General features: G+C 45.3%; 1 protein-coding gene across 4 annotated transcripts in view; it reads right to left on the reverse strand.

The window, feature by feature from the left end:
* Positions 1–25,561, reverse strand: part of TPR (translocated promoter region, nuclear basket protein) — a 2,097,972-nt gene that overhangs the window by 495,396 nt on the left and 1,577,015 nt on the right. For all 4 annotated transcript variants that reach the window (XM_069641376.1, XM_069641377.1, XM_069641375.1 and 1 more), the window contains one exon: positions 13,220–13,348. In XM_069641376.1, coding sequence (XP_069497477.1) covers positions 13,220–13,348 — 129 coding nt within the window. The remainder of the gene's footprint in view (positions 1–13,219; positions 13,349–25,561) is intronic.

The raw sequence follows: 25,561 nt of genomic DNA on the forward strand, positions 1-25,561 counted from the left end.
CCAAAGTCCTGGGAAGCCCGACTATGTCCCTTCCCCCTGACTGGCAGTTGGGTGGAAGTTCCATATATGGTAGTGTGGGGGAAGTGCCGACCAGACTGCCTGGAGCCTTCCCAACGACCGTATGTTGTAGGTACGCCTGTGGGTGGGACCTGGGTGAATGGCGGGTTTGATGAATACACATGTTGTGGATGTCTAGTATCTGAAGTTTGACACAATGACAGACAGCCCTGCCCGAAACTGGTATGAATGCAGTGTGTAGTGTTGAATGGTGTGGTACTGGTCTGAATCCACATTCTGTGTTGTGAGTGACTGGATGAAGAAGAACGGCCTAAATGCACTGTGCGCCTGATTGGCTGACTGCCTGAATGCCCTTTTGAGCGATTGGTTGCCTGAGTGTGACCCAGCAGAATGAATGGGAGAACAGTATATCTGGGGGCCTCCCACTGCTAGAAATCGTTCAGAAGCTGGAGTTGAAACTGACATTGAAACTGAAGCTTAGCCTTGAGGCCCTGTTGGAAGAGAAGTATTGCTGTTGCTCTACTTTGTTGATCTGAAAGCTGCTGCGTCTTCAAGAACTGATCCAGAGAGGACCTGGTTAAGCACCCTCTTCCCGAGCTACGAGGCACCATCGTGCACTGCTAACCTTTGCCAAAGCACCCTGGAAGTCAGCCTACGAAAGACTGTCAGCCGGAGACGGGGACCACCGACGAGAAACGAAGAGAAGCACCGGACAGCCGTCCACCGTTGTCAACCAGGGTTAGCAGGTTTGATATAACCGAAGGAGGCCTGTCGAAGTTAGATGCCCAGAAGCGGGGACTGCTTGACGCTGTGCCGTCGACGACTGGAGCCGCACCGCTCCTTGCCTAAGACATTTGATTCCCGGACACGCTCGTCCCTTCCTGCTGGCTGCCTTATCCCGGCAGAGAAGGCCAGGCCATCGACGCACGAGGAGCATCCGCCAGTGGGTTTCCCGCCACCCAAAGACTATAGAGACGCCGGACGACTCGACAGCCTTGCTGGGCCAAAGTTCTTCACAAAAGAGACGCCAGACGACTCGACAGCCTTGCTGGGCCAAAGTTCTTCACAAACTCTTTGCTGACGTCGAGGTGCCCCGCGCACCTCATCCTTGCAGGACGTCTTCGACTCGTCGCCGACGAGCACCACCAGGACCGAAGCTGCTGCCTCAACGCCATTGAACTTTTCATCGAGGATCATTGAAGCCAAGTTCACCTTCTTCGAGGCCCATCGATCTGTGAATCCTGCTTTAAAGGGAGTCACTCAAGAAGCATCCATCGATGCCTGCTCGAGGAATCCTGCTATTCCAGGTACATTGGGGTGGTAGATACACTTTAGAAGGAAATAAGACTCATTGAATAATATATGGACTGGGCTTGTAGTATATCCTTATTTTCCAGGTTACCCAGGTTCGGGGGGAGGGGCATGGGGGGGTATTAGGCAGAATCCTGTGCAGTGCCCTTGGGGACCACTGCAAGAAGATTAAGACTACAGGAGTAAGCAGTAACTCCAATTGGTAGCAGTCTGTACCACCTACATTTACCTGGTAGCTGTGGCTGAGCAGTCAGACTTCTCTCAAGAAGAGTTAGGCAGTATACAGAGGATACACAATAGGGCTAAAAACACAGTAGAGCAGACCAGAGCTTGGTATCAAAAGTATATAATTATTTAACACACACTTAAGGAAATACACTAGCACTATAAATCAAAGCAAGTACAAACACAATCAGAAAAGTATACACACCTCCCTTAAGTATTATTAGACAAGTCCAAGTCAAAACACTACTATTTGTCAAAACAGATGCGAGCGCGTAACTTAGATGGCACTCCAATAATTAAGTTGAAGGGAGAGAAAAAGGCAGGTCATGAAAATAAAACAGTTCCCAACACTTTTCTAAGACCAAAGCAAGTTAATGAAGGCAGAGTCTACTGTAGAGCCAAAGTTCATAGGCCAGGTCCACTTTAAATGGAGCAAGGTGAAATGTGCCCAAGATCACAGTTTATAAATGCATTCAAGTCTTTGTAAAAATGTTCAAAAGAGGTTGGGTTGATTCAGGAGGTAAAGTTAGAAGGTCTGGGGGCCAACCCAGTTGGAAAGCCAAGCATTTAAGGGTCACCTTTAGCAAACCGTAGAAAGGGAGGCCAGGTCGAACACAGTACCTTTAAAGTTGAGAAAGCTCCAGCAGTGGCAGTTCCTGGCAGCGGGTGCAGTTCATGGTTTCGACCAGGGGAAGAGAAGATCTCGTCGAGGAGGAAACTTGGAGTCGTTGCACTGCCCAGGGAAGAGACCAGCCGCAGAGTTCGTCGGTTAAAAGGTGCGCTCCTTTTATTCGCGGTCACAGTGGTGAAGCTTGGCTATCCGGCTGCTGGGGTGCTTGGCACGGGCGATTCGACCAAGAGACGTCCTGGAAGGCGAAATGGTGAACTGGTTGATCCCACCAGCTCAGAGGAAGAAGACTCTTTCAGTAGAAGATCTTCTCTTGTCGTCGGGAAAGTGGTGAGGTCGTTGCAGCAGGGCTCCACCGGTGGTGTCGTCGTTGCAGATTCGGATTTCTTAGGTCCTGTGGCGACTTCTGAAGTTCCGGTCCCAAAAGCCCTGCTATTATGCAGAAAAACCCCCATTCAACAGCGTACCTGTCACTCATACATGCTAAGTGGTGAGACGGGTGGCTCACCACTGGGCCAATCAGAACAGAGTGAGACTTGGGTTGCTAAGGCAACGCAGTCCAGGGTGCCAATTCCCCCACCTACACATCCTGTGGAACCCAGACATAGTGGCACCAGTTGGAGGGCTTCTGTGGAGAAGCCCGACAAAAAGTGGAACAAAGGGCCCGACCTTGGTTGGAGTTAAAGAGACGGACACAAACGCTATTTTAGAAAAGAGTTCTGGCGAAAAGACCCAACCAGTGATTTTATACCAAATAAATAAACCGGCAGTATCTTTAACATTGCACCAAAAAGTGGTGCGTTTAAAATCAATGGGAAAATCCCATAGGAAATATTCTGGTGGAATATTTTGTGTGGTAACCACTGCCACCAGCCAGAAACTGGACAGTGCCCTCTTGGAATCAGACCCAGGGGCAATCGAATTAACCCCTTCTAGTACTTCCACAATATGATGGTTTGTACTGGTTATGTTCACAATTTTGGACTAGTAAAGTGAATGGTGACTTTACATGCCCTGGGAGACAATAGTCAGTCCCAGGGTATGGAGTCTATGTTGGGGGGTCACTAGGACACCCCTGTGTTACTGCACACACTGAGGGTGCTGTGTAACACATACACTAAAACAGATGATACCCTATGGAGTAAAAAGACCCTGTAGCCCATAAGGACACAATAAGTCAAATACATACCTCAAATCGTGCCTAAGAGTGGGAGGAAAATAGTCTCACTCTTAGCAGGAGAAAAAAAACAAACCCCAAAAATCCAGCAAAGCTGCTGGGGGACTCACTAGATTAGCCTTTTAAGCGAATTCTACCTAACAGGGTGGTGGGGGGAGTTGTGAGGCAAGGGGGGGGGGGGGGGATCTCCACACAGAACTGTGTCTAGGTAACGGGGCCAGTATCCTGCCAATTGTCCTAACCAACTGCTTTCCTCCTATGTCTATTGTTGGTTACCTTTATTAATTGATTTGTGTGACATTTGACCAGAGTACAGTCGATGCACTTAAATGAAATCTGATAATTGTGGTACCACTTAGAACTGTATATATTTGCCATTGTAGATTAACTGAGTATAAAGTGAGTTATTGTGATTGTGTATATAACTTGAACCTTAATTATATAAAGACTTTTCACTAATACAGTGTGTGGACATTCCTTTGTGGGCGCTTTGGGCCTACACTGTAATTATGAACCAGCCTGCATCACCTACTGAGAAGCTAGGCCTTGAATGCTCGTCCATCGCTACCAACAATAGATAATCTTGGCTGGGGTACTCTGTGCCTCTCTACCATATAGAGAACAGGAGTACAGACACCCACCCTCCAGTCTTTACAACGTTGTGCCAGACGTACTAGCAGTGGTAGAAGTGAAGGTGGTTGTAGCAAGAAATGTGGTACGCAATTAAACAAGAGGTGCAACAGAAGCGGACTGAAAGGAGAAGGCTGTAAGCAAGCTGGAGCAGTGCACGAAGGTGAGAAAACCGGCAATCAGCTGATCGGTATACTAACAGAAAGAAAGAATGAGAGGGAGTCTAGCCACTCTGCAAATCTTGAAGCAGGCTGAAGACCCGAAAGTAACCACAATGGCTGTTCCCCAGGAGAAGGGGCTGAGTGGCGCTGGTGCTGACCAGAGACACGGAAATACCACGTCACACTGGAAGCAGTGTTGGAGTCCCATGATGATGGTGTAAATCAAACTTGAAAAGTGAAGAGACACGAGCTGACCACAGAGTGACAGAAGAAATGAGGAAAGGTGAATGGCCCAGAGCAAACCGGGAACTCGTACAATGAGTGATGGTTGGAGGAGTGAAAGCCATTTAGGCAGACAACCCTCCGGGCCAGAAAATGATTTCCCAACACAGTTCATGCTCGACAGTCCTAAAGCAGGGCCGGCGGACCAATACGGAACATACTCCCAAGCAGGGAGTTTTGTTGACTGCAGTAGCCGATGGCTTGCTGAGACGCGACTGAGCCAAACAGACTCCACCGTCAGGGAGACAGACCGCCACAAAGTGAATACAAGCATGGAGTCACCCAATTACCTGTGGTAGGGAGCTTCAGATCACAGGGTGAGGCAAGGACAACCGATTGGCGGGTGGAGAAAATCCCAGGGACATGACCTGAACTTCCCCCATAAGGACCTGATCAAATATGCAAACCAATAATTAAGGCCGAGACTGGAGGTGAAACCTTATAACGGGTATAAACAAAAAGGAAACAAGAAAACCTGAACCTGGTGAGATTGTATCTGATTATTCCCAGTCCCAATCTTGAGAGAGACACCAAAAAGGAACACTTTGCAGGTTACTGGACTGTTAGGCAGAATCCTGTGCAGTTTCCTTAGGGAGCACTACTGTTATGATTCCTGCCCCTCATGTCCCCAGCCCTCCAAGAGGTCAGGATGGAGCCAGGCCACGATCACCTACATGGCCCTCAAGGGCCTCTCCATCCCTCCAAAGACCCACTTGGAGTCAGACTTGGCGCTTATGGCACCAGACTCACTCACTCCCATAGGATAACATTGGGGACTGGACTTTTAGTGCATTGATGAGGACAAGATGGATGCCCCCACATAGTTTGGTTCACAGAACTGCATGTGCAGTCTAGTCTTTTGGGTGTGGTTCAGCCCAGACACACCTGGGATCCCCAGAGACTATTTAAGCCACGCCCAGGCTGAGAAACATACTTTGTGTTTTCTGCACCTGCAGCTTGACACTCACCGTATTCGGATCGGTCTCCAGTAGGCCTGCATCTTTCTTCTGCGCTCAGCTCCTGCAAGAACATGGTTAGGAACAGCCTTAGCTTGTAGTGCTTCTGCCCATCATTCATCGCTCCTCCTGTTCTGCGGGCATCTTCGGCGGTGTCATTCCCATCCCGGCACGCCGCTTCCGAAGGAAAAGGGAAAAGAACAGAAAAAAGGCATTATTAAGCATTCAGCAAATCTTCGCTTATTTTTAAAGACTGTACAAGCTTCAAACGCTTACCTGAATCCCAGCCGCTCGGGGGCAACTCTGTCTCCGGAACTTCTCATCCATCTGCAAGAGGGAAAAGACACTCCAGGTTAGCGTGCAAACATCTAGAGGCGCCGCATACCGCACTTACTCACCGCATTTCTTCTTCATAACCGGCATCCACGCTGAAAACGTCGCGGCACCTAAAAGACAAAGAAAAGTAACTCCGTTCAATACAAATACGAAAGGGTCGCATCGCGCCCTCACTCACCTTCAGCGCTACTCATCTCAGCAGTACGTCGCCATCCCCGGATGCCGGTCGTCATCTAAGGAAGGAAAGGAACAAAGTTAGAGAACTGTTCAAAAGACTCATTATACTTACCTGTCGGACTCTTGCCAGTGAAGTAACTAGGCAGCAACAAGCGCGCATCAATCAATGCACCCCTCGGCTGAAAGCAGGATGGAGAGCACACTTTCCAAGAAAACAAGGTGAGCTGTGGATCAAAGAGAAGGGTTGGACCCCGGGGAAGGGGCTCAAGCGCACAGACAATAGGGAGTTAAACTCTACCAATCCTGTATTTCAGGCCCAGTCTCCAGTCGAGTAGACTCCAGGGAAGGGTTCGAGGTCGTAAGAGGTCAGAACAGGCTGAGTGACGTCCCCGTGGATACCAGGTGAGCGTTACAACTACAGAAGGTATGAGCAATAAATCCCCTTTGGTATCAGCCCGTACCACAAAGATTTAGTTGTTAGCTGTGGCTAAGCAGTCAGACTTCTCTCAAGAGGGAGATGAGCAGTATTCAGGGTTTACACAATAGGGTTACAGTACTATGGCACAAGGAAACAATGACCAAAGCTTTGTATTAACAAGAATATATATATTTATTTTACACATTTCTAGTTCAACACATTAATCACAGTTATTAAAGTAGGTTAAAATCAGTCAAGAAAAGTATACACAACTCCGTGGTTAAATTGTAGACAAGTTTGAGCAAGAGTGAAAACTGAGCAAAACGGCACAGTCAAAACAAAACACAAATGGCACTCTATATTGCTCGATTGTCCTTTCCCTCCCTTGTGAGAAATTGATACTCTTAGGCACCCTAGCAACACTTCCCAATAAGATTGTGAACAAGTTTAGGCAAGGCAATACTTTAGCATGTGTAATACTGAGGTGAAAACTGAGCAAAATGGCACTTCACAAGTTTCAAAAGTGGGAAGGAAAAGGTGGTTATAAGGAGGTAGGTGCACCAACACATTTCTAGGTGAGAGGCAATCTAGAGAAGGCAGTTATAACAGATTCAGCCAGAGTCAATATGCCTGTGCCAGAGTCAGTGGTACAGGGCAAAGAGCTCAGGAGCAAAAATGTTCTTGTAGCTGCAGTCAAGTCTTTGTTAAACGATTCAAAAAGGTGGTTGCAGAAGGTTAAAGACAATGTTAGAGGATAGGGGTGGCCAACCCAGCAGGTAGGTAAAGGATTTAAAACACCTTTAGCGCTACCAAACGAAAAGGGAGGCCTGGCGGAACAAAGTACCTTAAAATGTAGAAGAGGTTCCTGCGGTGGCGGCTGTTCCTGCAGTTCGGGAGATCCAGCAGAAGAAGAGAGACTCTCGTCGTGGAGGAAGGGTCGAGTTATTGCACTGCCCAGGGTTGAAACCAGCCGCGGTGCTGCCAAACGAAATAAGGTACGCTCCTTTAAAATCGCGGTCCGGGTGGACAGGTGCCTGGCTATCCAGTCTCCGAGTGCAGGGCACTGGCGATTTGATCAAGGCAGGTCCAGGAAGACGATTGGCAAACTGGTTGGCGCCACCAGCTCAAGGGGAAAAGTCCCTTGCAGATGAAGATCTTCTCTCGTCGTGTGGAGAAAAGTGGTGAGACGCCGCAGCAGGGCTTCACCAGTGGTTCAGTTGGTGCAGATGTCTGGCTTCTCTCTTCTTTGGCTTCTTAGTTCCGGTGGCAATGTCTTGCTCTTCCAGCCCTCAAGACCCTGCTTTTATGCAAAAAGATCCCCATTCATACAGCCTAGCTGTCACTCACACAGTGGAGTGGTCATCCTGGCGGGAGACCCCCCCTCCCCCCACAGCCTATTAGGGCAGAGTGCGACATGGGTTGCTCAGAACCCTGTCTAGGGGTCCTACACTCCCTCCCACACAATGGATCCACCCCAGACTCAGTGGCACTGAAAGGAGGGCTTCTTGACAGAAGCCCGCCTAAAGGACGAACAAAGGATCCCCCCCGACCTGGGATAGGATCGTAGAGAAAGACACGAGAAAGAATTTATATAAGAGTTCTAGCAAATAAAACCTACTGGAGTAAAGTGAATATAAGAATAAACCAGCAGGATGTTAGGGGCTGTCAGTAATTGTGGTAGCTTCGAACAATGGGAAAATCCCATAGAGAAATATTTGCGGTCGAATATTTTTGGTAGTAACCACTGCCACCAGCCAGAAACTTTTGAAAGAGGGACTGTACGGTACCCTCTCGAAAATGAACATGAGGGAAAAACTATTAACCCTTGCCAGCACCTCCATAGTAAGATGAGTTGTACTGGTTTTGGTCATAAAGAGTGACTAGTAAAGTCAATGGGGACTTTAGCTGCCCTGGGCGACAGTAGTCAGTCCCAGGGTATGGAGTCTATGTTTGGGGGTCGCTACGACACCCTTGTGTCACTGCACGGAGGGTGCTCTGTAACACATGTGGATAAAGATGGTTCCTATGAGGGTGAGATAAACCCCATAGACAAACACAAAAAATAGCCTAGAACACACATAGCAAATACGTCTAAGAGTGGGAAAAAGAGTCTCGCTCTTAGCAGGAGAAAAAAAAACCTTCAGATCCAGCAAAGCTGCTGGGGGATTCTATAGGTAAGGGAAATTAGCCATTGAATGAGAATTCTCCCTAACAACCAAGTAGTGGGATAAAAGAGAAGGTGCACACAGTCATTTGCAATAGTATCTAAAGTCTATGCCTGTAAAGGGAAACAAACCTCTACTCTTCCTTGTCCCAGTTATTCCAACAGGAATTTGGCAGGAGAGAAAACCAAGATTGCCGGAGGTGGGGAGAACTTTCTTTTGTGGTTGCTCAAAATCATTTAATTAACAGAAAGACCAGGGAAAGAGTATAGTCACCTTGGCGTTGTAGAAATGCACAAGTTCATCTTGACATGGTTAGATCTCTTGGGTACGTATTGGAACTTCGTGCAACAGAACTGTAGAAGGCTGCAGAGGAGCATCCAAAATACTTTTTCGATTGTAGTATGTTTTGCAGTATTCAGAGTGTGGTCACTGGACAGAACTCTATTTTTGACATCCTGATAACGACCGTCTCATTGTTTTGTTTTGTTGAGGCAGGGAATCCACTCCCCGCCAACCCCCCTCCCCCCCCCAAATAATTAGTGCTAGTAAGACATTTTTCCAAGCCCTTTTATTATTTGAATAGAAGCACTTGGATGCTTGCAGTCTTGAAGGGATGTGACCAAGCAATTCGGAGAGGGCTGGGATCCAAAACTGATTTGCATATGTCTTTCCCCTTTTGTAATGGGTTGGCAGGCAAAGAAGGATGGTCTAGAGGGTTGCCCAGAGCAATGCCAGAGGTGAAGATTAATTCTAAACCTTCCAGCCATCAGCCCTTTTGTTTTGTTGAAGCAAGGCGGTGAGTCAGCTGGTGATGGGGTGGAGGTTGCAGAGTCTTGGGGCACAGACAGAGAAGGCCAGTCTTCAAGTTTTTCCCCTTCCTGCACCGGCAGAGTTCAAGTCTACACATGTCTTTACTTCTGGTTGATCGTAGGCATCCAAAGATACTGAATTTCTCAGTTAGGTAGCGTGGGGAGTTCAACGGGACAGCCTTGTAGATGACGCAGCAGGATTTGAAAATGATACAGGCTTGCAGCGGTAGCCAGTTCAGTTTGATGAGGGTCAGGGTGATGTGGTCGAATTTGCAGAGTCCTTTGGTGAGTCGTGCTACAGCATGCATGACAGGTCAGGGAAGCCAGGCTATTAACCGGATGGGCTTCCAAAAGGGCACCGTCACCATCAAGGTGGGAGAGGACCAAGGCTTGGACAGCAGATCCGGAGTGGTTTTCTGAAATGAAGGGCCCGATTCTTCACAGGAGAGAAAGTTTGTACCAAGCTGTTTGTGTCTTCCTTGCTATGTGCTGTTTGAAGGAGTGGTGTATGGTGATGCCGAACGACTTTATTAAGCTATCCCAGGGGTTTGGAGATCCCCAACTATTAGCATCAGTCTGTACTAGCTCAGGACCTTGGAAGTGTGGCAGAGCATTCAGGCTTATCTTAAGAGAAAGATGTGGGCTGTAGGTAAGTACTCTGAATCTTAGACAGGCGCAGCAAAGAAGCACTAACATTTTTATATAAAAGACACATATTATATTTACACCATAGTCACTTTAAATACTTCAGACGTTTACAGTATAACACTTAGAATACCAGATAATACACCTCAAAGGGCACTTTCACTTGTGTTTTTATTCGCTGTTAAAAATGTAGCAACGTTAGAAAAGGAAAAAAACAAGGTTATCGTATTATTGGTAACTGAGCACTTATGTTGTGTTCAACAGGACATACAGTAATGCATTTACTCTGCAAACACATAGAAAAGTCACTTAAATGAAGAAAAATAAGTGATTAGTGCAACATGAGCTTAGTTCAAGGTTCTAGAGACTGTTTTAGCCTGGCAAGTCTTTAAAGTCCAAAAATGCAAACCTAGCTAAAGGCAGTTCGGAGAGGGCTTGAAGTCTTTGCAAACAGCGAACAATGAAGAGTTCCTGCAGATTTCTCCCAGTGTCTAAAGTTATTGCAGCAGCAAGTTAGCAACTAACAAAGGAGACCTAAAAACGGACTTGCGAAGGGAACACAAGCAGTAGCTTGTGTCAGAGGTAAGAGGGGGTTGCCCTGGACACCTCTACATGTATTCCAATGCTCTGGAGTCACTTCTTGGAATCAGGTAAGCAATACCTTTTTCCCCCACTTTAACTTTGGTATGAAGAAAGTGTTTGTGTTGGCTCCAGCGTTATGTGGAAGCTCTGGACCCGACCTCCGGATTCCTTGGTCTGTTGATGAAAGGCATGACAATGGACGGTGTCTTGCAGCACCAGTCTGGAGGGAGCACCTGTAGCACGACTTACAGCAACATCTTGGTTCACTCTGCGGTTTTGGTGCCTTTTCTGCAGCACCAACAAAGAAGATGGATTGCCTGGTCAATCTTGGTTTCTGCAGTCCCACACTCTGGTGAGGCGGTCTGGGGGAGTTGGATCGAATCTCTGGAGTGTCCTTTTGGGCTCAGTACAGATTTGGATGGATTCGGACTTTCCACAACGATTCACTCGATATGGCAGTTCTCCTGGTAATGGGTTTCTGCAGCTCTGGAAGCTCCTAGGACCTCAGGAGATGGCTTGTTTCAAGATTTGTCTGGGGCACGGTTGTTCCCCACCAGCCAAAAGGGAACGAGTCGATCTCTTCGGAGCTCCTCGGTCACATAGAAAATGGGGTCAGGACATCAGTGGTCGCTTTACAGTCTTGCAAAGGGTCTGCCAGCGTCTCTGGTCGTAGTCTTAGGTTACTTCAGTTTCCTGTGGTCGACTTGATTTACACTCCAGAAGGCTCACCTTTTATTTAGTTCCAGCACACAGTCCTCCGCAATCTCTCAGCATTTCACAGAAAGGGGCCTTTGGCTGTCCAGTTGAGACAGCCAGACCCTCTGTGTGAGCTGGTCTTATTCAAGCACTCTGGCAGACAAAGGACAGGAGGGGTGGAAGACTCCTCCCCCACTTCCCACCTGCCAGGATACTCTGGAGCCTAGCCTCGTGATACCTACTGGTTCCCACCAAAGGCACAAACACACACCCCGCCCCCCCCCTACTCCTCCCCTCTCCCAGAATGGTAGAAGGGCTAATTAACAACACCCACGCTAGTAAGAGAGAAAAAAAGATAGGAGGCCCCAAGTTTGTACTTGGGTGCCCCTATTGTGCACTACTAGGACTATGGACATAGCCTGCGGTATAAAAAATGCATAATATGTGGCAGAACACGTCCACTGCCATCAGCCATAACTAGGTGATTGTCTATGTGACTAAAAAGTCACAGGAGAAGGGGGATACGTAGTATCCCTTTGGCACTCCACTGAAGTTAGTGTGAGCCAATCTCTCCGTTTTGCGAGAGATCCTTAAGAACTGTAGTTAAATTAAGGATCTAGGAAAGTAAATCTTAAAGAAGGGCCCTAAGGGTCTGCAGCAATACTGCCCATAAGGAGTTGTGTGCTGTAGTAGTAAAACACAGATGCCTTTAAGAGCTATGGAGGAGACAGATTCCATAGTACAGGTGGAATACAAAGAACAGAATTCCAGAATACAGGACCCATAAGAATGAATGAGTGGAAAAAGGCTCCACTCATTCAGAATTAAAATAAAAAGGTCCAGAAGTCCAGCAATAAGTGCTGGGGGTCTTACTAGGAGAGGGGATGAAGCACAATAATGATAAATCTCCCTAACACGACGACCTCAAGGTGCACAATTGAAAGCCAGGTCTGGATGTCCGGGTGTTTGTTGTTAGTCAGTAGTAGCAATTCAGTCTAGGAGGCGTTGAGCTTCAAGTAAGCACTGGACATCCACGACTGGATGAATGAGAGGCAAGCCTTGAGCCAGTGAATATCTTCGATGACGAATATCTTGAGTTAAAGCTGCATGTCATCTGCATATTGGTAGATATTGAATGGAGCAAGGAGGGTTCCAAGCTGCTCCATGTGAAGATCACAGGTAGAGAATGGGTTTTTGCAGTACTCAACAGGAGATCGGTAGAATTGGTGATCTTGAGGAATCCATTTGTACAAACTGGTGGCGATTAGCAATGTATGATTTGAACCAGCCGAGGACTATCTAGACGATTCATAAGAAGTAATGTAGATTGTCGGTGAGTGACTGGTGGTCTACTGTGTCAAACACTGCTGAGAGGTCAAATAGAACCAGGAGGCAAGGCTGGCAATCAAGGATTTTTAGGGCATCGTATATCACCTTGCTGTTTCTGTGCCGCATAAGGGTCTAAAGCCAGATCGCTGGGACCTAAGGAGGTTATTGGCTTCGAACTGTTGAAGTTGTTCAGTGGCTTCTACCGTCTCATGGTTTTTACTTCCGATGGTCAGATGGGTGATTGGGTGATAGTTGCTGAGGTCATAAGAGTTCATTGTTGGTTTAACGAGAAGGAGGATCTGTCGGGTCTTAAGGGTTGAGAGGAAGATGCCTTGAGTTAGAGAGCTGTTGATTGTCAGGGAAGGGATGAGTGCTTCAGCCAGAAATGTCGAGTAAGGAGGCAGGAAGGATGTCATCCACACATCATGTGGCCTTGGAGGATGCTAGACAATAGTTTCAGGCTGTCTGAGTCAGAAGAATTACTAGGTAAACAAATCATGAGCTTAAAGGAACTAAACTGGGCTTCAACGTTTACTTCCAGTATGTGTCTGTAGGTAAACATCTTTTGAATGATACAACTGCAGTAAGAAAGCATCCACTGGAATGTTAAAAAAATGAACTCCAGTTCCACAAGCTTAAAGTCCAGAGTGGTCTTCAAAAATTCCATAACTTACCTCAGCTTCATCTCCTTCATAAGCATCATTGCCCTCCGCACTGCCAGTTTCTTCATTGCTTTCACCTTCTTCACCCCCCATTCCATTGTCGTCTTCATCTTCCTCATCATCATCCTCCTCCTCATATTCCTAGGGTTGAAGAAGAGTAGTGTAAGTAAGCCTCCAACAACAAATTGCAGATGCAGTAGGAAAGGCTTTAGCAACAGAAATGTTAGGGAACACCAATGGAAGTGACTGGTTAAGTTTCCATTATTTCTTCTTCCTATCTGAGACATCTTACTCAAGACCAGGAAAGGATTACATGGAGCACATACAACCTAAAAATAACTAGTACAAACCTTCTACACTCTTCCTGTAAAATAATTCCAAACACTTCATGGACACCCAGTCAGTCATACCTACATCAGCTCAATACTTCAAAATACAAGCTGCTTAGCGGTTACAAATGACAATATCCAGTCCAGCCTCTTAACTAAGTGTTAGGCAGAAACCTGAGCAGTTCCCTTTGGGAACACTGCAAAAGATTTAGGACTACAGGTGATAGCAGTAAACCCACTTGGTAGCAGTCTGTACCACCCAGATTTACCTGGTAGCTGTGGCTGAGCAGTCAGACTTCCCTCAAGAAGAGTTCGGCAGTATGCAAAGTATACACAATAAGCACTCAGATACAATAGCACAAGCAAACACTTGACCAGAGCTTTGGTATCAAGGTATATAATTATTTATTAAAAACACACTTATTGAAACACTCCAGCACTATTATTGTAAATCACTCCAAACAGTTACTATTATTATATATACATCCCTTATTCCTTATCAGACAAGTCTTAGTTAACACCCCTTATTTCCAGACAGAGGAGAGCGCTTAACTATAGATGGCACTCCAATAAGTTAACGAAAAAGGCAGAATGTAGGAAGATACACCACTCTAATACTTTGGAACACTTTAGCAAGGCAGAAGAGATAAGTTACTGGTGAGCCAAAGTCCATCGGCCGGGCACACTCTTAGAGAGAGCAGAGCACAAATGCGCCCAAGATCACACAATTACAATAGGCTTTGAAAGTCGTGCAGGGAGTTCAGAAAGGGTTTAGAGAGGCTCAGAAAAGTTTAGCCAGGGTGTCCCAGGCTAACCCAGGTTCGAAAGCCGGGGGCTAAATCTACCCCGTACAGTCGGTTGCAAGGGAAGCCAGGAGGAACACGTGACCTTAGGTGGAAAGGATCCTCCAGCGGGGGCAGTTGTTCCTGGCAGCGGGTGCAAGTTGCAGCGTCGCCCAGAAGAGAAGATCTCGATGTGGAGGGAAGATGAAAGTCATTGCACTGCCAGGGAAGAAACCAGCCGCAGAGTTTTCCGGTTAAAGGTACTACCCTTTGATTCGCGGTAGGGGTGAAACGTGGTATCCCGGTTGCTTGGGTGCTTGGCACAGGAAAGGCAGCCACGAGATGCTCCAGGAAGCGAAAAAGGAAGACTGGTTATCCCCACCAGTCGAAGGAAGAAGACTCTCCGGCTGGAGATCTCCTCTGTCGTTGGGAAAAGTGGCGAGACGGTTCAGTACGGCTCCACTGGTGGTGTCGTCTTAGGAGGTCGGCTCAGCTTCTCCCTCGTCGGATTCTTAGGTCCTGTGGCGACTTCTGAGGTTCCAGTCCCCAAAGCCCTGCTTTTATGCAGAAAACCCCCATTCACTCAGCCTAGCTGTCACTCAAACATGCTAAGTGGTGAGCCGGCCGGCTCACCACTTGGGCCAATCAGGACGGAGTGCGACTTGAGTTGCCTAGGCAACTCAGTCCAGGGTGCCTAAATCCCCCTCCACCCCTCCTAAGTACCCCAGACAGAGTGGCACCACTTTGGAGGGCTTCTGTGGAGAAGCCCGCCAAAAAGTGGAACAAAGGGCTCAACTTGGGTTGGAGTCACAGAAGCGAACACAAACGCCATTTTTGAACCGAGTTCTGGCAAAAAATACCAACCAGAGAATTAATATTAAATAAATAAACCGGCGGTATGTTCGAGGCTATAGGAATTAAATAATTAAAGTTGGTAGCCTCGAACAATGGGAAATCCCATAGAGATATATTCACGGTCGAATATAAAAAGTAGTATCCACTGCCACCAGCCAAAACTCGATCAGGGGGGACGCAGACGTACCCCCTCGACTAACGGACCCCAGGGCAATCGAATTGCCCCGGCCATTACGTCCACAATATGATGGTTTGTACTGGTTCTGTTCAGAATTTGAGACTAGTAAAGTCAATGGTCACTTTACATGCCCTGGGAGACAGTAGTCAGTCCCAGGGGTATGGAGTCTATATTGGGGGGTCACTATGACCCACCTGGGTTACTACACCGAGGGTGCTGTGTAACACATAGAAAAAACACATGAAGCCCTATGGAGTAAAAGACCCCATAGCCCATTAAACACATCTAGAGTCAAAGAACCACACTCAAATCATGCCCAAGAGTGGGAGAAAGAGTCTCACTCTTGGCAGGAGAAAAAAATAAACCCCAAAAATCCAGCAAAGCTGCTGGGGGACTCAGTAGGTTAGGAAATTCAGCCTAAACAGAGAATTCTCCCTAACACTAAGGATACAGCTTCTATCACATACAATATTTTTAAAATGTCATTTTGTAAATTAGTGCAATGAGATTTCAATATGTGATGTCACCAGTTTTAGAAAGACTCACAATCTGGACTAGACAGTGGCTTTAAAGACCAACACATCAAGCAAAAATCGTACTTCAGAAAGGTTTTCAGCCACAAGGGGGCACACTGCAGCTCCACTCCGCATCATTTGCATCCTTGACTCTGGATGGGATGTCAATGGTGGTATATATGGAGACAACTGTGTCCTATGACTTCAATTCTAACGGTTACCCCATACTCTACTAGAGGTAGGTTGAGAGGAAGGACTAATCCATCAAATCTCACCACAAGGTGACAAATCATTAGCTCTTCTAATCTATTCCTTTCTCATGCAGATTCCTTACCTTAAACTCATAAAGCAGAGAACCTAGAGAAGGATATGAAATTAGCACCTAAACCAGGGAAATCTGCAGCACGACCCAACGGCTGATGTTTAGACCAGACAGGTAATCCAAGCAGAAATGTTTGGTGAACATGTGCAGGAATGCTCAATAAGAAGTCTTGGAGGTAGCGTCAAGGCTTCCGGGTGATTAGGCCCAAATACTCATGCACTTCCTTTCGTAGCAGTTATGAAATGCAGAGGATGACACACCTGGACAGGGTTTGCTTATTAACAACTCTGTTCAATCCAGCTCGTGTTTAATCAAACAGTTGGCCATATTTCCTGATGCCCTTCATCTGAGACCCATCAGCCAGCCACCTTACCCTCCAGAAGGTTAAACCTCCCTTCAGCCATAGATGGATGAGGCCGACAATAGAAAAACAGGAAGATTATTTTCTTGAATCCATCTATCCATCTTATTTTTTTACTGCATGGCAGCTTTTAGTTCAATACAGTGCTCAACATTGCTGGCCGTTATGGAAGAAGTGGCCTATCCCAGCTGGCGCCTAAACATACGTACAACATCGAGTTAGTTCAAGTCAGTCAAGCTTACAGGGCGGAGTGGAGGTCATTAAGATGCCTAAACACAGCTTCCTGGATAATGCTTGTAAAAATTGTAAAAAAATAAAATGTAGGCAGACTTCTAGAAACTGGGTGAAATCACAAATCAATACTCACCCAAAAGGATGCGGAGATGTTGCTCGCAGTATGTGGGGAAAAACTTGTGCAACATGTGGGAACTAATCAACAATGGGGGATGTGATAAAAAGAATCAACTGATGGGGGCCGGGGGAGGGGGGTCACTGAAGGATGGGTCAGCCACTATTCTAAAATCTTTGAGGGTTCACTCCCAACAGTTTATCCCAATCGATCCACGGGCCAGGTGGCTGGTGTTTCGATTTTGATGAGGTGGAAGCCAGGTCAATGATCATGAAGTGAGTTCATCCAGAGCAGCAGGCCCTGGCATTGTTTTCAATTTAATGAAGAGAAACCTGGAAGCCTGGGCAAAATTTGAGGTATCCCTATTCAAACAGGCAATGTAAAATAGATGGATGCCGAGGTTATGGGTTGTGTCTGTGAGTGATGGGGCTTATCCCAACTATCACCCTCTTGGACTCACTAGGCAAGCTTTTTGCCTCCGTGATCCTTCGGGATCTTAAGTTTATGGGCATCTGATAAAGCGACATTTGCTCCCAGAAAAACTGGATTCACTAAAGGGGTGGGAACTTCAGTGAATCTCTTTATCCTGAACCTGTTAAAACAGAGGGCAATTGCCAACAACATTACAGTGTACATGTCCTTCTTGGACTTGTATCAAGCCTTTGATGGAGTAGACCGGTGTCGACCATGTGCCACACTGAAAGCCTGGAAGTGCCCCGTAGACATCTTAGAAGCAATCCAGGCTTTTGTACACAGACACTTCTATACAGATTAGATCGGGGACTGGGGACTTGATGTCCCGAAAGATGTCACATTTTGTGGCCTTAAACAAGGCTGCACACTTACTATCTTGTTTAGCCTGTATTTGTCTGATCTGGGGATCTCTCAAGATGCCATTCGTGCATTCCCACCAAAACTGAATGGACATAATTTGCCCTGGCTGCCCTATGCAGACATCGTCTTTCTTGATCAAACGGCAATAGGCCTCCAACACAGAATCTCAGCATTTAATGCTGCATATTTTAAAAAACAGATGGTACGAGTACGATTATCAAAAAATCCCAAATTCTCCCAATGACCAATGCTAGGAGGAAGACAAGGACATCTTTCTCATGGAGGGTTGAGGAATTGCAGCTGAATGTGGTGGACACCATCATAAATTTGGGCGTTAAGATTAATAAGAACATTAAAATGCCCAAATAGCCTGGCTGAAAGTAAAACTATAAACCCTGACAAACCAAGGAATCACCATTCATAGACGCTATGGGGCCTCCTCCATGATACCCATTATGATCTTTTATCAGAAAAAGGTGATACAGGTGCTCATCTATGATGCGGAAACCCTCCACAACTTAAGAAAGTATGGCTGATGATGGAAGGCCATTTTTGGCGTAAGGTCTTAAGGATCCCAACATGTTTGTCTACAGCCAAAATTCTGCATGAAGTCTACCATAAATTTCATCCATAGTACTATGGAAGGAAATTTATTTGTACAGGAAGTGTGTTATGTTAATCATTTGCCATCTTGAGACCTACTGAGAGGTTAAAGGAAAGATCTCCGTCAGTGGCTTGATGTGATGAATGCAACACTGTACAATTATGGGGTGGACATTGATGTGCTTAGGGAAAACTATCTAAAAGTAATGTGAACTTTGGAAAGTGCTGACTGGATAAACACTTGTGAAGCCAGACTCATCACCCCCTAACATTTAGATGGTGTCATGATGCCTACCTCCAAGGAGCCAGGTCCGACCCAGCAACTCCAGAGGCAGGCATCTTTTCCCCCAGGGGAGTGCCAGCAGGCCCAAGCTGGGGCCCTTTGGACGCAGTCCTGGCGCCTTAGGCTCCAGGCTCATGTTGGACCTCTGTCCTGGCGCCTTAGGCGCCAGGCTCATAAAGCTAGACATATGTTCAAGTGTTTTAATGTGCACTTACCTGATGCAGACCATGCTGCTACATCCAGGCCCTCTTGAGGCCTGAATGGAACTACTTTACCTGTGGTACTACTTTCCACCCGGGTGTGGTCGGGGAAGGATACATACCTGATCGGTGGAAGAATACACACTGGGAACTTCTTCCAAAGCTATTTAAACCACACCCGATCAGCAACTCACGCTTCATGTTGTTCTGCTCCTCGCAGCTGGACGCTCACCGTGTCAGCTCCTGCATCTGGACCTCAGCCACGCCTGTCAGTATCCTGGGTCACCTGCAAAGGGAGACAAAAGACCTTACCCGACGATCCTGAAAAGGAAGACATTTTTAAAAGCATTTCGCTACGATCGCTGCAGCGCTGCATTTCACTCACCTATCCTGGACGCCTACATCTTCAGCAGCGATCATCCGGATCCACAGCCACTTCCCAGAGCCTAGAGAGAAAAAGACAAGAACAAGGTGAGAGAAGGAAAGGAATAGGAAAAGCTCAGTTTCCTTCTAAGACTTACCTGTTGGGTCATTCCCATTTCATTTCGGGTCTTGCCGCTTCCAGGCATTTTCCGGACCCCGGCCCCTATGGGGAAAAAAGACAAAGACATTGAATGAGCGAATGCAAAGACATTACCCGAGCGCTCATCCAGAACTTACCTGTCATTTACTGGAACTGCACGTTTCACTTCGGGTCGGCGCCATATCTCCGGCATTCCGAACCCCGGCCCCTAAGGGGAAAAAGACATAAGCATAAGCGCTTGCTGCAACAAGACAATGAACATTATTATTAAGCTTGGACTTTTGAACTTGCAGCAGAACTTTTACAGCGCCTTACCTGAATAGTCAAGCTTACCTGAACTCCCATCAATCCTCAATCCAGTGAAGTAACTGGGTTTCAACGCGCCCCTGCATCAGAAGCAGGATGGAGAGCTCATCCTTCCTGACCCTAAGGGGAATATTCCTGCGAGCCAGAGTAGAGGGGCCCTTCCTGTCCATCTTCAGGGTCCTGCGCTTCACCATTGAAGAAGCACCAGCACTCGAAGCCAGACCTGCGCCTCCGTGGGAATCAGGTGAGCGTTACAGATGATGGGTGGAAAACAAGGATTTAAACAACCCCCCCTTCGTTTCTCTGTAAATTTCCTTCAATGTTTTACAGGATACTCCTGCATTGCCATCTTAATATCATTCCGACAAGTGAAGTTCAGTTTAAAAAGGCACCAGGGAGGTGTTTAGAGTAAGATCTGCCATTTTTGTAAGAAGGTCTATCAGGTTAATTCACTCTTTCATATAGCAATGGAATGTGAGGCACTCCTTGGGGAAAAGATTACATTTTCATTTGGAGGGTTGTAGGACTTTGGAAGAACATTGGGATTTGCTGTTAATGGGACCAAAAATAGGGTGAATATTGCATATGCTTAAATTCATTGACTTAGGAATTGGTTTGAAATATAAATGAAATGGGTGTGAAGTTTATGTAACTGAAGGAACTCTTGGAACAAAGGAACATCCATAATCCTATATGAGATGATTATTAGTCTGGAGTCAAAGTCTTGTGACTCATATTTGATAACCTTCATGCCTCATTCTTGGTTTTTTTTCCTTTTTCATCACTCATTTGCTTATTTGAAAGTTTAATGGCAATAATGACATTTCTTATTTTTGTATTGAAACTGATGGGACCATTGGCTTCTTTTCCCCTTTCTTAAACTGTTAAAGGTTTCTTTTGGTATTACCATGTTTTTAGTTTGAAACCAATCAAACATTTAATAAAAAAAAAGAATTGCTGCCCATTTTATTTCAGGTATTTGTTGTTCACATTCCTTCTAGCCATTACCTCCCATGCAAGGTGTTGAAATGGATTTCTAAAATCAGCCTTGGTGGGAGGATGTTGGGAGGCCACTCTATTCATGGTAAACCCCGGGCAAGACCGAGGTTAGCCAAAACCTCAAGAAGGTGAACGCGCAGTCAAGGCATAGTCCCAGGAAAAGTGTGAGTGGTCTAGGAGTACGAGTCCCCACTTAATTCAAGTGAGACAGTAGTATATCAAAATAATCATGTATTAGGCCTTTAGTTCCACACTAAGCTTATAGAAATCACAGGAGTATTGTCAATCAAAAGCGCATACAACAGATTCCGGCACGGTCAGCTCCAGAGATGGCTGCTCAAGAGCTGTGCGACTGTGCTCGTTACTGTTATTATCCTTCCTTAATAATGGCGGAGGACACATGCCCTGCGGGGACTACACAACCTGCTAAGAATCAGAAAGGAGAGAAGATAAGCTACTGGACTTGCTCATCAAAGTGACCGTAGACATTGCAGACATTAAGGCAAAGCTGATTAATGCTGAAGAAAGATACTTGGATCTTACTACAAAAATGGTATCTGTTGAGGAACACCTCAATACAGTCGATGAGACTGTCACAAACTTTCATAACAAGAAAACTTCGAGGAGGAATAATGTGAGGATTGCCGGATTTCAAGAAAATGTAGAGCGTGGGAGACCTATGTCCTTTCTGGAAAAAGCCTTTACTTCCATACTCAAACTAGATCCTAAGATTTTGGCAGGTTGTGGCAGAAAAGGGACCCGCAAGGTTCAGCGCAAGGACTACTACATTTTGTTGGTTTGACTGGGGTGCGGGTGAAAGCGATAGTGGGAACCTGCTAAGTTGCCCACTAGTTAAATGGAGCACAGAAGGATTTGCTAACACACTGCGCACACAAACAAAGTTATAACCAATTTGGCTTGATTAAAATTTAATTAAGATGATGCAGCCTGACATGTGTTTCGAGCAACATATCAGCAGACTTTGAGGAATCAGACAAGATCGATCCGATTCATAATCTGAGCAGTTTCCCACTCTGACGAATGTGTCGTCCTCAACAAAGGATTGTCGTTTTCTCAAACTGGACCTAACAAATATTTCCAGATCCAGATTTATTTAAATGTATCCGCAAATTAAAATAAAAAAAATATTTTGCTACGCTGGTCAAATCCCATAAAAGCAAGCCCCACATACCCCTTCCTTCAGATTATCACTTTACAAACAATGCTTAGTACACATGTACTTATGTCCCTAGATGAAAGTGAACATGATCCCAGTGTAAATGTGATGAATTTATTACAAGATTTGAATATTCAACAACAAAGTCTGAAAATAAAAGACCTTTCAACTAAATCAAAGTTTGTTCCTATGTTTCCCAAGGATAATCTAATTGACACGTTCAATCAAGTAGTACTTAATGACATTCATAAATTGCAAGATGCTTCTAACCGGAAGAATACCAAATACAATCTGTAACAGAGCAAACAGCCTAGTGCAAGCTAGTATCCATTGACACTATAATCCTAAAGGAGGCAGACAAAGGGGGGGGAATGTAGTTACGGATAAAGTGGATTATCTCTCAATGGGACTCGAACATTTTAATTCCACTGGTTGCTATGAGATTGTGTCTTCGAACCCTACACCCTATTTACGTGCCACAGTTAAATCAATAGTGTCCAAATGGTATACACGTGGCTTAACTGATGTGGAAAAACTATTTTTCATTGTTGACGGCCCAGTGATGCCTACTGCCTATTTCTTGCCCAAGATTCATAAATCATTCAACAAAATACCAGAGGGGAAACCCATCTTGAGTGGTGGAGGAGGTATCCTGGAACCTATCTCAATGTACATTAATGAATGCCTTGCACCCATGGTAAACACCATACCTACATTCATCCGTGATGCCATGCATATCTTGCAATTTCTTGATCAACTGCCAGTTATACCCAACCTGCTGCTAGCAATGCTTGATGTAAAAGCCCCATCTACTTCAATAGACCACCAGCAGGCAGTTGCCAGCGTTGATTACATCTTTTGGGAACACTCGGCTTCATTTTTTGAACACATTGAAATGATCAAAGACCTGTTATCTTCTAATAATGTGTTTTTATTTAATAACACCTACTAGAGACAACGCATTGGCATCGCGATGTGGGCCAGCTATGCACTTGCTAACATTTTCATGCACCATTATGAGCAACAGATTGTCTTTACCAATCAATTGTTTCAATCAGACATTTATATGTGGAAAAGATATATAGACGATGTGATTCTGGTCTGGAAAGGGTCTATAGAAAATCCAAATTAATTTGTGCATTATTTAAATAATAAATGGGGCATCCAATTCACATATACCTTTAGTTATACCAGCATTAATTTTCTAGATCTGTCAATTAGTATTTTGGACAACAATTTTCTTACTAAAACTTTTCGCAAGTCAACATCGGTGAACAGTCTTGCATGCGACTAGTTGTCACAAGAAATCTGTTCCATCAAATATACCGAAAAGGGAATTTGTCCATGCAAGACGCAACTGTTGCAATAATGAAGACTTTAAAGCTGAATGTGCATTGATACGACACAGATTTCTGGCAAGAGGCTATGATCATAGATTACTAGACAAAGCTGAACAGGCGGTCAAAGGCATGAAGAGAGGGGAACTACTCACGCCTAAAGTCTGCACAGACACCACACATACTCTCAAACTCAAATTCATTACCAAATTCAATGCAGATAGTTCTGATCTTTACACCAGCTTTCGAACCAAGGATTTCACAAATGTGGGGGGTGTTCTATGTGTGCCTATGCAACTTCCAACATTGACTTTGGGAAATTGGGGATGCACAAGATTACGTCCTTCATCAATTGCAACACAAAATATGTTGTCTATTGTATCCTATGCATTTGTGGCCTGCGCTGTATTGGCAGCACTATTTGTCCACTGAAGATCAGAATAAGGGAACATCTGTCATCCATCACCCAATTTGATTCTAAATATCCTTTGGCCACTCATTGGCAACAAGTACACCAAATGGACAATAAAGCGCTGATCAAATCTGCAGTGATGGCAAACGTTTCTTTACCACAATGGGGAGGCAATCTGTTACTAAAACTCAGACAATTGGAACCCCGCCTCATCTGCCAATACCGAACTGTAGCAAATGGCTCAATACGGACCATGAACTATCTGTATTCTTGTGACTGCATATTCATGAATACATGCCTTGCATCTATATGCAAGGACTTGTGCTTGTCTATTCTTGATCAATTGTCTTGTACCAACATGTATAGATTTTGAACTATGCAACCTTGTCTTTTATCAGTGTTGACCATCCAACCAGTCCATGTGTTTTACAGCAATGCAATCTGTACTGGCCAATGCAGAATTGGAATGACCAAGCATGACTTATGGAACATGCAGGACAATATGTAAGCACAACATTTTTGCAATTATCTCCTCACAATCCACATACACATTACGGTTTTTGCAACCAGTGGGGATGCATTCCCCTACCCATTGCATTCCAAAATGTGATGTGACGTAGAGAGTCGGGTGCATGATAGGGAACTACAATCCCTTCCCGCACTTCAATTCTTGCTACATAAATACAGGTACAAATAAATCATCAGGAAATGCATGAATTTTAACTTGGTATGCATCCTACCCCTGCTGTTATTTTTAACTAGAATTGATTTCCACTGCTGCACGGCCATCATTATGTTTATGGATTACGTACGCAATATAGAACCACAAGTCTTTCTATTCAATTCTAGTGATCACATACACACTCAAGATGGCGGCACTCAACAGACGCAAGGCCGCGTCTTCAGATCGATAACACGCGTTTCCCAAGTTATAACAATCAGCAAGACCCGTGCACGGCCAGCTCCTGCTCTTCAATCACAGCGTACACACTGGTAGGTAGCACAACTTTGCACAGACCCCTGACGGGATCAGAGGGTCTGCGTCTGACCAGCTGAGCGTCTAGACGAGCTCGGCTTGCACATGCTAATTGGTCTGCTTGTGTCTTTTCCTCCCTCTGCCCGACACCCACATCTGCTGTCTAACTGAATTCTTCGCTCGAACCGGCACATCAGTCGCCCTATTTTGTTTCAAAACAAAGTCGTCCTTGCAACAGCAATTAAATTGGTATGTGCACAATTCACTTTTTCCAATTATTTGAACAAATGTATTTAAGTAATATATTGTTAGGAAACCGAATTCCAATTTGTTTTATATACTTTTTCTTCTCTGACTTACATTACAGTGGAGCCAGTGACTCATACTAATTTCCAACTCATATTTATACCAACCAACGGGTAAGAGTTAATCCTTTCTATTTACGGCTGTGAATGATATATCACAATTGACATTTACTTGCAAATGCAAGACTGGCCATTTATTTTCAACATTTAATTTTGGTTTTCCCTTCTAGCACTTAAATAATGAGAAGCCAAGTTTCAAGGTATATTTACATGGCTTTTGTTTAACACATGCACTGATTGTATGGCCATCATTGGAACACTTGCCAATTTAGCTTTTGTTTATTTTCCTTTTCCCCTGGTTCTTTGGTTTGGTGTACAATGGATATATATCCTTTTTCAAAACTGTTTAATCTGTTAACATGCAATTTACATGTTCAAACATGGTGACAACCTGTATTTTCACTTTAATTGTACCATCTGTCTGAATGCATCAATGGCTCTTATGTGCTTGGACTTTCTATATAACAAATGCAATCAACTGCATTACTTGTTATTTTAGAACATGATTCATACCATCTCCATGCAGCCTCAGTAGAAGAGCTTGGTGTTCGAAACACGCGTCAGGCTGCATCATCTTGCTGATTACATTTTAATCAAGGCAAATTGGTTATAACTTTGTTTGTGTGCGCAGTGTGTTAACAAATCATC

Source organism: Ambystoma mexicanum, chromosome 1q (assembly GCF_040938575.1).
Source record: "Ambystoma mexicanum isolate Mex_15411 chromosome 1q, UKY_AmexF1_1, whole genome shotgun sequence".
NCBI classification, from domain to species: domain Eukaryota; kingdom Metazoa; phylum Chordata; class Amphibia; order Caudata; family Ambystomatidae; genus Ambystoma; species Ambystoma mexicanum.